Source organism: Melospiza georgiana, chromosome 18, assembly GCF_028018845.1.
Source record: "Melospiza georgiana isolate bMelGeo1 chromosome 18, bMelGeo1.pri, whole genome shotgun sequence".
In the NCBI taxonomy this organism is placed as follows: Eukaryota; Metazoa; Chordata; class Aves; order Passeriformes; family Passerellidae; genus Melospiza; species Melospiza georgiana.
This window is the reverse complement of record NC_080447.1, coordinates 11,356,512-11,370,321: the sequence shown is the minus strand read 5'-3', so window position 1 is coordinate 11,370,321 and position 13,810 is coordinate 11,356,512. Positions and strand designations below refer to the sequence as shown.

Here is a 13,810-nt window from a genome sequence, read left to right as displayed (position 1 = left end):
GTGCAGTGAACAATCTGTGCTGCAGCCCAGTTTGGGTGGGTTTGGTTCAGCCAGGACAGGGTGAAGCAGTTTGCCTGTGAGCCAGGAGAGGAGCAGAGGCAGCCTGGGGCACTGCGGGACCCACCTTGGGAGGAGGCACTGTCGAAGGACTTGATGAGCGTTTTCACAGTGGGCGTGGGCTCCGAGGAGGTGGAGGACCGGCGGCTCAGGCCCATGCCTTGTCTCAGGGCTGCCAGATCTCTCTCTACAGCGTTCATGTAATTGTACACTCGGCCACGCTCTTCCTCCTGCCTGGAGTACACGTGCTGCTCGTTTAGGGCATTCAGAACACATTTTAACATGCAAAGGCTTAAAAAAAATCGACACAAATTGAAGCTGAATGAAAATCTATGGTCCAAATGGGTCATTACATTAGCCTTTCTTTCCACTGTAATTCAGAAATGGGTTATCAACTCAAATTTTCACTGTAATTTCTTACTACTTGTCAGCAACAGAGCTCAGCATCTGGTAAAAAAAGTCTATCAAATCAATATTTGATATAAAGCTTAATTCCTACTCCTACTCAGACACATGGATGGAAAAAAATGAGACTTAAGGATTTCATCATTCTAAATGAAAATAATCATCTCAGAGGGGAGAATTTTTTTCCACCTGAATAAATGGAATACAATTTAATACTAATGAGGTAAGAATATGTTCCTGGTGTACATTTTTAGGTAGCATTAGCTTTTCTCAAAGTTTCACAGCCTGTGAAAGGATCTCCTATCCTCCTAGATGCTGGGCTAAATGTAATGTGAATCTCACCAAATTCCCATCCATGCAGAAAAAATTTGTTTTATATATCCACATCACAAGCATCATTACTGTAAACCATATACAGATCTGACCCCTAGAGACAACGCAGTCAGGATTCAAATGGTGCTGTCCAAGATGTTCCTATTTGAGGACTTTATTACTTCTGAAAGACATATAACTCAGCTTCTAAATACCTGGAGCACCTATTCAAACCACAATTTGGATTATTTTTGTTTTTATATAGAAAGCACCTCTAATTATCAGTGGAAAGAAAACAGAGTAAGTAACATGCAGAACTAGATGAAGGTTTCTTCTCAGGTAAAACCCAGCTGTGTTTTTAACCACACCAAAAGCCCTGACTGCTAATAAAGAAATATTAATGATGGTACAGGAAAGCTAACACTGCTTGTTTTTCACACTGTGGGAAGCCAAATAATTTTAAACCGTTAAACTGGAAAAACCCTCCACTCCAACTTGGTTTTGTAAAACCCTGGGTGGGTTAAGTATACAGCATAAAGAAACAAATATTGCTGTTGTAAAATGCTGAAAGCTGTAGGGGGGGATACAAGATAATAAAGATAGTGTAGAAAGTAAGGAGTTGCAGCTGGGTCAATTATCAAAGATTAGGAAAAGACTTTAACAGGTCTGTAAGCAATGAGAAGAAGAGTGCTATAACAGAGTGGGGTGGCTGGGTGAGAAGGGAACTGGAGTCAGTTGGCTGCTTTGTGAAGAACAAAGTGTCAGTGCTCTGAGGAGCTACCCACGAGAAACACCAAGAAGATGTGAAACTTTTGTGATAAGGAGACAACAGTGTGGAACCCCTGTGATACAATGATAACCGAAAGCAGCATAAAGCAGCTGAAATACAGATCCTCAGTGAGAGGATTTACAAACTTCTGGAGCCTCAATAAATAAGAAACTGGATTCCAAAGTGCCCTTTCCCTGCAGAAGAGAGCACCTATCCCTGTTGTAATTTGCATACTTGCGAGACTTGATCTCCTCCAGCTCCTTGGTGAGTTTCTCGTTCTTCTCCTGCGCCTCGTGCAATCGGCGCTTCAGGTCCCCGATCTCCTCCTGCGCCTCAGACTTGATGTCGTTGGCAATGACCACTGCAGTCTGCAGGTCTGCCTGGAACTGGCGCCATTCTGCCGACTCCTCCTGCAAACACCAAGGTGCAAGTTAAAAATAAAAGTTATCCTTATTATTCATTGTTGTGGTGTGCTGTAATGTCCCATTTTGGCCTTCCAGGTCATTCCCCCAGGTGTGCCTGTACCTCTCTCCCTTCCCCCTTGCCCCCATGCTGAGTGAGTCCTGTCAATCAGGCTGAACATTCCAGCAAGGCGTCGTGTGCTTGGTCAAGTTCAAAGGATGCCCCTGTGCCCAGAGGTCATTGGCCTGTCTGGGTGTCATCTTCCCCTGAGACCCTGCCCCTCTCACCTGGTTGGTGGCTCACCTGTCCCTCCCCTCCCCCTGTCCCTGAGCTTAAAAAGGTGATCAGACCATGCGGCCGGGATTCTGTTGGAGCAGTTGCTCACGTTCAGACCTCTGTAACCATGGAATAAACCTCTGGACATTAAACCCTCCAGCAGAATCCATCCTTTTCTCTTCACCATCGCCTGAAGCCATTCCTCCTGAGGTAAACGGGGTTCCTAACAAGCCTGGACTTGTTCAGTGCCCAGCTGCAACCACCAGCAAGCCAAGGTATCTCTGGGGTGATACACCGCAGTTGCTGCCTTTGGCCCAGCAGCGAGGGTCAGACTGGCCCAGGCACAATCTAACTGGTAATTTTGGGAGCCTTTTTCCAATAATTCATAGTCTTCCTATGCTGTTAAAGGAAATTATTTACAGGAACGACACAGGCACTTGTTCGGTGTTAGGAACAACCTAACTCATAAGATAGATTGAAGAGGTTTTGCTGGAAATAACTAGACTTTGGAAGTCAGGAATTTCTTTTCTAGAGACAAAATGTTCAAAGTGGAGGAGAAAAATATTTAATATTACACTCCACATCAAAATACATAGGAACATTTTCTCCTAAGCCCAACATCATATCTTTGTGACACTGAGAAATTTTTAACATTATTTAGTGTTTGTAGGTTAGTAAATATATTCCCGTGATGCCTGTCTTTCAGAAATAATTATTCTATTGGCATTGTATCTAATGATACTATCTTTTCACAATTTCATAAGCTGGTCTGAAGACATTCTAAGCTGACAATTTATTGACTATTTTGGTTTTTACCTACCCGGAGTCTCCTGTGAAGATTCTTGATCTCTCTTTCCATGTCATGCTTTTGATCCTGAAGTTTTTTAACTGTATCTGGAAAAAAAGTTAAATTCCCTGTAAGATCTTAGTCAGGGATTTATTTACTTGAAAATGAATAACTGAAAAGACCTGCAAATATTTTTGAAGATTTACTCAGACATGTTTATAACCAAAGACATCTGAAGAAACATAGTATGAGAGGGAATAATTTGCCAGAGGGTGTTAATAGGTACACACTCCTCTGTGACTGGTAAGGGCAGCAGCATAAGCAAACTCACTTCTTATACAAATCCCAAATCACAATACTAAAATGACAAAGCAATAGCAAAGAGCAAGTAAACAAGGTAGGCAATTTAACATGAAAGGATCCTAAAAACATGAATGTCTGGGGGTTTCCCCTCCTCAAACATCAGCTGCAGCCACAGGAAGCCTTTTGATTCACAGTTTAATTCCTGCCACCAAGCAGCTGACACAACACTCACAGCCCTGCCTTCCACAGGGATAAAACTGAGCCCGTGTCCCCAAGAATCTGACATTCTTGTCTATCAAGCTACTATTTGAGGTCAAAGCAAACTATATTTACAGCAAAAAGGCCAAACAGTCTGTGAGGTTGTGTTATGAGAGAGAGGGTCCCTAAATCTGTCAGCAGCCACACAGCAGGGTGCCCAGCCTGGCCAGCAGCAGAGTGTGGCGTCTGACAGACTGGCTACTGCAATTATTCTTCATTTGTGACTTTATTCAATACACAAGCACCATGTGATTGATTACTCCATTCTTAAAACCAAGCAACTAATAAAGCAGCATAAATTTCTAATCAGTGTGTCACTTCACTGATCCTTGCATTCTAGGATGTTTTATTTCTGTAGCATTGTGTGACTGTAAAAACTGTTAAAATGATGGAGAAACTGACTAAATACTTTTTTTTGTTCAGGTTCATTATCCCAACAAGTATTTTTCCTGTATATTAGCAATGCTCTTTCCACAACATGACTGAAGGTGCCTGTATTTAGGCTGTTCAATACACAAAACCTTCTTCAACCGCCCCAAGTACAGGGACTTTTAAAGTCACAGTTAATTTCTTTACAAGAATTGTAAAAATGAAACCACAATAACCTTTCAAACTTGGAAAAGTTGGAACATAAAAAATAGACAGATACTTCTGTATTTATCTCCTCCTTGTAAAACTGTCCATTTTAAGCTGCACCCAGCTGATCTTTAAGCTTTGAAGATAAGCCTACACAGGGTGGGCCACTCAAATCTCATGCTACCATGACACTTAAGCAAAGCCCTCCAATTTTTAGCTTGTCTCTTGATACACAATTTGTTTGAGCTAAATTCAGAACTAGGAGGCCAGCTTTAGGCCAAATTATAAAACTTGCTCCCCCCACCTTTTCCTTTAAATACATTTTGGAACAAATCAAGTTGATATTCATTTTCATTTTTAAAACAGTTCAAAGAAAAAATGTTTTTAAAAACAAAATTTGCAGTACTACTAAAAGCAAGCTATCTAAAAATAACCACAAACCAGAAACCACAAATGCACCCAGTTAAAGCTTGTGTAGTGCCATTGTTCTGAGCTCCTGTGAGTTATGAAACGCACCATTAAATTTTAGTGTATTTATGCTTTGAAGTAAAACACAATGGTCTGGATATTCTGCAGGTACATAAATAATACAGAGCAGTTTAGAGCAGTTGTTGGAAACAGTGCTCTCCCTCCTCCCCAGTCAACCAAGGAGACTAAAAATACCCCCCACCAAACTGCAACTGAATTTGAAATGCAGTGAGAAATTATGACTAATGAAAGTGATTTCACCTCTTCCACCAACAATAGCCTGAAAATTCAAGTAGTCAAAACAGGTAGAGGCTGCCATGTGGCACCTTTCCTTTCTGCATCCCTGCAAACTCCACATTCTTCTCTAACACACACAAACCCTTTCCACCTCCACTGCCTGGATTTTCAGTATGGTAGGACAGGTACTTCCACCTTTATCCAGCCTCATTCTTCAATGATCACAGACAACAAACAAGACTGAGATAAAAGAAAAAGTAACTACATGTTAGGGTAAATGAAGAACAAGGAGACTCTTCTGATGAATGAACAGGATAATTAAAAATGGCAAATCAGCAAGCTTGTGTTTGACTGGAGGATCCAATTACATCTACATTTCAGAAAATTATATTGATTTAAGCCACAGTTTGACAAGGCCTTGCCTCTGCCTAAGAGGCAGAAAAAAAAAAAGATTATGGGACACGCAGATACAAATGGTAAAGAAAACCTTAACAGCTGGGGGTGGGAAGAAGAGTTTTGTAAGGCTACCAGAGAAAAGGTATCACAATGTTCTGTATCTACAATTTTTACTAATTATAATATAACTGGCAGTTAGAATTTATCACGATGAAATAAAAATGAGTACTAACATTCAATTGTATAATTTCAATCGTTTCTGGGGAAAAAATATTAACAATATTCATGTGCAGTAGTTTCAGGAAAAATGACATGACAATTCCTGGGAAGGGACACTAAATTAAATAATTCTGACACAGGCAGTTCCACAATGGACACTCTCACAGTTTTTGTACTGGTTTCACAGGCATGCCTTACACTGGGACAGCATTTTGGTTCTTCAGCACAGAAATGGCTATCCCAACACAACCACAAATACACAGAGTAGTGTAAGAACTACAGTTTCCTTCTGTGAGGAACAGGCACTGGGCACAAATACCAAAGCTCAGGCAGTTTGTAGACCAATCTTGCTTTTGAGCTCAACATGTCAGACAATACATCTATAAAGCAAGAAAGGTGACTTTTTAAGGGTCTGCCATTAGTCACAAAACTAAAAATGTTAAAAAAGGGCACAAAAAATGAACATCCTATTGACTTTTCCAGCACTTTGTTAGAAAAGGCCTATATATGGTAAAGCAAACATTTCATTTCATAACTGCTGTCAAGATCCTTTTCAAATGAAATATAGCAGAATTAAAACTAACACTGTCAGCTCCATAAAAGAACTATTCATTGAACATTAAAAATATCCACCTTCTAGCTCACCTACACTTGTCCTAAAAATTTACTGACTTTTAGTTACAGACTAGGAGAACCTATGTGCACCTGTGCTAAGAGAACAAGCAATGATTATTTTTGTGCTTCAGAAGAAACCTTTGAGAAGCGGTAAGCTAACCTACAAATATACATTTTCTGCACATCAGGAGTCAAACTCTTCTGGAAAAAAATTCCCCAAAAACTCTTATTAACTGCTTGGGAAAATAACAGGTTTCTGTTTCCCACTTAGTTACTGCAGATGACTCATGTGACAGCTGGGCTACCTGAGTGCTGCAAGTTTTTGGGAGTCAGGAGTGAAACCCAGAGGGAACACGCCATCTAGTGCAGTGTCAGCCTTCCCCACTGTCCTTCCTGCCTTCCCCACTGACGTTTCAGCTCAGCACAGCATGGAGGATATTAACCACTGAATATTTTAGTATTTCTAAGATTTTTTTACATACAAGAGAATCATAGAATAGCCTCAGTTTGAATATCCTCTATCAGGATCATCGAGTCAATCCCAATCCTGGCTCTGCACAGGTCACCCCAACAATCCCACCCTGTGCCTGAGAGCATTGTCCAAACACTCCTTGAGCTCTGCCAGCCTTGGGGTCATCCTGGGGATCCTGTTCCAGTGCCCAACCACCCTCAGGGTGAAGAACTTTCTGCTATCCTACCCAAACCTCCCCTGATTTAGCTGCAGCCATTTCCTCAAGTGCTGTCACCAGTCACAGGGCAGGGACTGAAGACCACAGTGAGGTCTCCCTGCAGTCTCCTCCAGGCTGAACAAACCAGGTGCCCTCAGCTGCTCCTCCCTAGGCTTCCCCTCCAGGCCCTTTAAGCACTGTGCTTAAAACTCCTCATCCCAGCAGTAAGAGCTCAGCTGCAGTGACTGCAGCTCTCAGCACATCTGGATGCATGGCAGGAACATCCTGTGCGCTTTTCATCAATGCAATTTGCATCCTGCAGCACACATCAGAGAGATCCTTGTTTCTGCAGGCAGACATATTAACAGCTCCAATGTGACAGTTCAATACCCAGATTAATGTGAAAAATGTTCCATTGGAGGTTCCTTGTGGCTCTTCTTGGTGTTTGAAAAGCCCACAGTGAAGCATGCACTAAGTGCTTGGAGTGTTTCCCATTTCTACATTACTATTTGTGTTGATTAATCATTAAATGGAATGAACACTCACTCCCTCATCTATGAGGCACCTTTCTCCTAAGTGTTAAGTCTGTCTTTAGCAAAATTTTAAAGTTATAATTTTCCATTTTGTATTTAGAATTCTATCTTTTAAATGTTGCATGCACTACCTCTAAGTCCCAGATTTTTCATGAAGTTTTCTGCTGTCAGTACTTAGAGACTTTCACGAAAAAACTCCTCTAAGAGGTTGAACTATGCACCCAAAATCAACAGAGTTTTCAAGTAGTCAGAAAAAAAGCACTTTTCAAAGTTTATAGAATTCCTCGTGTGCCATCCTCTCTTACTGCCACTAGATGCCACTCTCCTTCCAGCACAGAACTAAAACAGCTTGCTTCATCCTAAGGATCACGTCAGGACATTGGCTGGTCCACAGGAATTTTCCAAGACCAATGAATAACAAAGACTTTTGCAATTTTTGTTGAGAATTTTTCCCCTGGCAGAGGTTTGCCTGCCTGAATTTTCACCAGTCGAAATTAAATATCTGAGAGCTGGTTTGTACTCACAAAGCAGAAGCATCTAAAAATCAGAGCTGCCTTGTAATGAGGTATTGCTAGGCAGATTCCCAAATATCTACTTGACTACAGTGCTGCTCCCTGCATGAGAGTATTTCAGTTAATGGAAAAAAACAAAACAAGTAGAAAACTGTTCAAACTTTTTGAGTTTTTGCTCAAAAATGACTGTCTTTTTGCACAGAAAGGGAAAAAAATTCAGAATAAAAACTTACAAGTACTTTGTAAAGAGAAGCAGTGATTGCCTTTCAAGATAAAAAAGGATTGCTTAGGGAAACAACTCTCACAACCATCTCTGAAGATACTGAGCTTGAATAAACAATTTAGTTTGCTTAAGACACCAACTTTTCTTGATAGCAGAGCAATTAAAAACCCTTTCTATGAATATTTCCCTTGTTGTTAGAAGGAATCATGCTTTGGTTTTTTTTGCTATCTTGTTTCATCTTTGAATGACATGGAAGACTAACAGATATTTAAATCCTCTAAGCAGCACTGTGCAAATGCAGCTTGCCAGGGTAGAGTTGCCCGTGTTCTTAATTAGATGGTGACTAATTGCAGAATTCCAGCCTGTGGTAGGAATGTCTGAGCAGGTCTCCAAGATCAGAGAGGGAATAAGGCACAGAGAGCTAGACAGGTACACAGTAAACATGTTTTCTACCACATGTTTTCTACTTTGAAGAACAACTTGAAAACAGTATTAGCAGATTTCCCATTTGTTCTCTATTCATAGGTTTTATTCCCACACCAACTACTAAGTGGGTCTGGAAAAGCTAAGCCAACTTGATTTTTTTCTTCCCCTAGCGTGTAAGGATTCTGCAAAACCCAGTCTGACTTGAATTCAGACGTACAAAAGACAAGTGAAAATATTTTCAATATTCCAGTGTTCTAGTTGAGCTTTCCTTAAATTATCCTTTCTCTCAAGAGAAATGCATAATACTTACTCTCCAAATCAGATATGATGAGATTGTCATGAAGCTTCACAGCACGGTGCTGCTCCACTTCATCCTCCAGCTCAAAGATGGTTTCTTTCATGTCACTCCTCTCAGTCTCCTTTTCATCCAGCTCTGTCCGAAGCTTTTCTAGAGTCACGTTGAGATCCTCAATTTGCTTCTTGGCTTCTTCTTGGAACACTCTGTATTCATCTTCAACCTAAAGAAGAATAAATCTCAGTTGCATATTAAACATACTTTTTGTTTTGTAACTACCACACTTACAATCTATTTCTGCAAAGAGAAAAATACAGGAGAAATTTAGGCCTTTGCCTATACATTGTTCTAGTGCAACTCTTTTCTGGGCCAAAGTTAAACTTTTTTATATTCCCAGGCTGGATAAATGAGCATTCCCAGCTACTCTCAGAGCAGTGCCCTGCATGCAAGTGAAGCAAGACCACCATTGTACCAAGGCTGAGGTTTCATGAGCAGCTGATCCAATTTTACATCCACCTGCCATCTAAAATGGACAAGGTGGAAGGGAAATGTTAAAACTCTTTACTTTTCCTTTCTCTTGCCAAGAGAGAAAAAGCCTGGGCTCTTGTGCATCAGTTTTAGTGCTTGCTGGACCTGTGTGATGAGTGATGTCCTTAGGCAAGTGTGACATTTGTGTGTGAGGTGTTTCAGTGAGCTGAAGCAGTTCTCAGAGGAGTCTGGCAAACAATTAATTGGAAAAAAAACCAAAACAGGGAAGGGAAGAAGTGGTTGACTTCTCTCATTCAGGAGCAGGGGAAGAGGCTTTTTTATCCTGCCTCACAAAAATGTAACATAAGTAACAGGCTGGGGGATCAGTGGCACAGGAACATTAACCCAACAGGGTTAAAATAAAAATATATAAAAATATATATAACTTTATATATGTATGTATGTACGTATGTATGTATAGGGTGTCAGAAAAACAAGAGAAAAGAGAAAATAGGTTGTGGCTTAGGGTGAGCAGTGCTGGCAGGCACCAAGTTTAACAGACAAAATACCCTGCCCTTAAGTCATCTGCTTCAGTGGTTTTTATTTTAATAGCACTCTCCAACTTTAATTATTAAAATCATCTTAGTATGTTTTTCACCTCAAATTAAGGTTGATTCTAACAGGCTTGTGAGCATGACTAACGTGTTGTTTTGCAGCTAATAGATAGTTCATACATTAAATTTGGTATAAATTGTCTCTTCAGGAAGATATACCTTTAAATGCATACGTAAAGTTATTAAATAAATTGTGTGATTCCTGCTTTTACATTAAATTATGGTAAATACTTTTACTAGACATAGCTACTGCATAAATTAGAAATATTTGGGTCAAAACAGAACTGGGAATAAACATTTTGATCCAAAACCTAGTCAGCACATGAAGTCTTGCAGGTGTGCAATTTAAGCACTAAATTAGTAGAGTATCTTAAATACTGTTTAAGTTTGGACACTGAAGTAAGTTGTGGAGTTTAAAAAGTAACACTAGAGTCACCCTGTAGCTCAGTGTATCTATATAATTTTCTCAAATGCTGACATCGTTTTCATAACAAAAGTCAAGAGAAAGTACTCAGTCCTAACACTACTGCAATCCAATTAAGCTCATAATTAATCTTTTACTTCTGAAAGAACTACAGAGGCCAACAGGCCGTTGTGTGATGGGATGTTAGGATGCAATGGCATTTTAGGCACTACCTTAGCAATGGCATCTTGCAGTCGATTGGCATCGTTGCGGGTGTGTGCCAGCTCCTCCTGCAGACCACTGGCCAAGCTCTCTGCTTTCTCCTTATCCAGCCTGACACTCTCCAGCAGGTCTTGTATATCTGATTTATCTCCAGAGTTGTGTATGGAATACAGCTCGGCCACTCTCTGCTTTTCGTGCTCCAGCTGAGCTTTCAGCCTGTTCATCTCAATCTGGTCACTGGCTACTGTGGCTTTGTACTCCTCCAAGGTGGATGCCAGAGCCGTTTTGCTTTTCTGCTCTGACTCAATGATCCGTTCCATGTGGTGGTTCCTCTCTTTTAACGCCCCTATCATCTCTTGGGCCTCCTTGTTGTCTTGCTCTGCCATCTTCAGCGTGTTGCTCAGGTGCTGCTGGACGCCCAGCAGCTGCTCCCGCTCGAAGCGCGCGTTCTCCGCCAGCTCCATGTAGCGCTGCTCCAGCTCCATGTAGCGCCCGCTCTTCATGTCCTCATCAATCACGTAGGAGATGTGGTGCTCGTCCAGGAGGGAGCGGAAATACTCGATCTGACGGCTGAAGTGCTCCAGCTTGTCACTCTGCTGGCACAAGGACTCCATCAGGATTACCTTCTCCTCTCCAAGTCTTTCATTCTCGCTGTTCAGCTCTTGTGTTATTTGTTGCAGATCTGCAAGCTCTTGAAGCGTGGCTTGGAGCTCCTCAGCTGTACTGTGCTGGTTCTCTTCCATCTGATGTATCCGTTCTGTCAGACAGGCTACGGACACCTCACTTGCATTGCCACTGCTTCCCTTCCTAGACCTTTCTATGCTTGGCACTCCTTCAGATTCTGAGGATGATGGAGCATCTAAGGCATCATCGCTTGATGTCAGTGGCTGATAAACTTCACTGCACTCACTGTCTAAATTATCCATGGAATTACTGTGTTGGTTATCCATGAGAGTGTTTTCATCCTGACTTAACAAGTCTTCCATCGATCCAGGAGCAGACCCTTCCACTGAAGATGTCAGAGTGCCCCCACCATCGCTGTGGTTGCCAGCTGTAATCTCTGGACTCAAAGACTGATAGCCAAAGAGCTTTTCAGAGTTGTCCAGCCTTTGTTCCAAAGAAAAGCCCAAAGCATTTAGTCTGTCTTTTAGCATTCGATTCTCATTCTTCAGCTGGTTGAGCTCTTCTCTGATGGCAGTGTTTTGTTCCTGTAACTGGAGCAGTGTAGACTCTACATCAGTTGGCTGATGGACAACAATGGCTTCTTTCTCTTCAGATTTCTCATCCCCCTCAAGATGATCTTCGTTGAGTCCCAGCTGAGCACGCATGTCCCTCAATTCATTTCTCAGATGCAAGATCTCCACATCTTTAGTTTTTGCCAACGTCAGGAGATCATTCACCTTTGCTTCCAGCGCAGCTCTGTCGCTGATCTGATTGTCTGACTTGGACTTGCTCATGCGGACGTCGCAGTCGGCGTTGGCGCGGCTGCGGGAGCGCTTGGCCAGCCCCGCGTCGCCGGGGCCCTGCCCTGCCAGGGGCAGCTTCTTGCTCTGGCTCAGCCGGGAACGCTCCCGGATCCTCTCCCTGGAGGAGCTGGACTCTTTGTTTCCAGAGGAAGTGCTACGTTTAGCTGTGGAACTTGTACCTGTGTGTTGGTTGAAAGTTAGGAGATTAATTTGAAATATTGTATCTGTCACAGCAGGCTGTGTGCTTTGTATCAGCAACACAGTGGCTGATGTTCTGAAACACACATTTATTATGAGCACACAAGTTAAATACATTCCATAGAAAATATTGGAAGTAAGCATTAACCCAACATTCAGCGCTTTCTGTTTTCTCTATTTTCATCTTATTGCATAAAAATAAAGATAAATCATTACTCCTTTATTTCCAGATGGTTTACAGCTTTGCAAGCATTACTGAATCCAAAACACAGCAATGGAAGGCAAGACCTATTTCAATCCATATCAATAACACACTAAATGATTTCATTTTTCTCAACAGTTTCTGAAAGCTCTCCTACTTAATTTCTGTAAAGCAATACAAAACGTCCAAAATGTTCATTGTAACAACTCATCTTAGAGATTTAGTGCTTCTGTCATGGATTTTTTACACAGACAATTTTAGAAAAACATCTATGATTCTCTAAATTAATTATATTATTTCATCTTATATAATAGTTGCATTGTCAGTACTGAAAAAACTAAAAGGAACACCCTCCAAAAAAGCAATTACATTATTAAAAACAGGAAAATAGTTTAGAAGGTGTTATTTGATCATGGTATTACTGAGCATTTCAGTAAGCAGCCTGGATCCTCAATACATTAAATGAAAATAAAAAGCCCCCAACTTCCACCTTTAAGAATCAATATATCCATTTACCTGCAATAGTTTTGGGTTTGTTTTCTAGAGTGTTCATGGTTGTCCCTGGAGCTGAAGGTGCTGTTGATGATACACAAGAGTTCTTCTTGGCCTTGACACCGTTGGTCATGGTCACTCCGCCGCCACCAGCCATCCCTGCTAAGAGGTCATCGTTACTCTTAGTCTGAAAGAAAGGGAAGAAGCAGCTTTAAAACAGCTGGCCCAGAACTCTGCACAGCCAACATTTCTACTGCTAAAGATTCCTTCAGCTTAAAAAGTACATATTTGACAGGTCATGTGTCTATGCAAGAATGCTGAAAAGTGTAAGTGTGCTGCACTGTGCAGAGTCAGTAAACTGAAATGGAACTTTAACTCCTCACATATGAGTGAATATTGAAACTGAGTCTTCTCTTTTCCCCCAGAAATTCTTAATCTTTCAGTAACAAGGAGAAAAATTAAAAAAAAAAAAAATCAGTTAAAGCAGAATAAAACATCATAGTGTAAAACTTCTCAATTTTGTCTAGAACGTTGCTTATGCATAAGAACGAAGGCAATTCTTAGATAATGAAACCACCAAATACCAGGAAGTTAGTACAATATCCTTCAATTGAGTATGATCAAGTATTTTCTGGTGGACAAATTCACAACAAAAAGCTCAAATCAAAGGAGAACAAATATCAATCCAACATTAGCAAAATACAGTTTCTAGCTAGAAATACTGAGCTACAGACCACTAGAAACTAGGACAGAGGCAGGGGAAAAGCCACTCTCACCACATATCCTTGCCTTGCTCTCAAGCTCTTTTCTAGGGAATTTTAAGAGATGGGGTATCTGTTTGATGGACTTTTTGTCTAACCTCATATGATTGTTCCTGAAACTACTGTTAGCCACAAAGCTGCCTGGAATGTGACAAAGCAGCAAGCACAGGATTCCCAACAACCAGCCTCCCAAACAGAGAATACATCTTTCAGAATAAAGCAAAGTCTGGAAATACCAAACTCTTAA

General features: G+C 41.1%; 1 protein-coding gene across 1 annotated transcript in view; it reads right to left on the bottom strand.

The window, feature by feature from the left end:
* Nucleotides 1–13,810, bottom strand: part of SPECC1L (sperm antigen with calponin homology and coiled-coil domains 1 like) — a 65,571-nt gene that overhangs the window by 32,743 nt on the left and 19,018 nt on the right. The window contains exons 3-8 of the mRNA XM_058036760.1: nt 12,827–12,989; nt 10,456–12,089; nt 8,753–8,960; nt 3,042–3,115; nt 1,778–1,953; nt 125–291 (exon numbers count right to left, since the gene is read on the bottom strand). Of these exons, the coding sequence (XP_057892743.1) occupies nt 125–291; nt 1,778–1,953; nt 3,042–3,115; nt 8,753–8,960; nt 10,456–12,089; nt 12,827–12,989 (2,422 nt within the window). The remainder of the gene's footprint in view (nt 1–124; nt 292–1,777; nt 1,954–3,041; nt 3,116–8,752; nt 8,961–10,455; nt 12,090–12,826; nt 12,990–13,810) is intronic.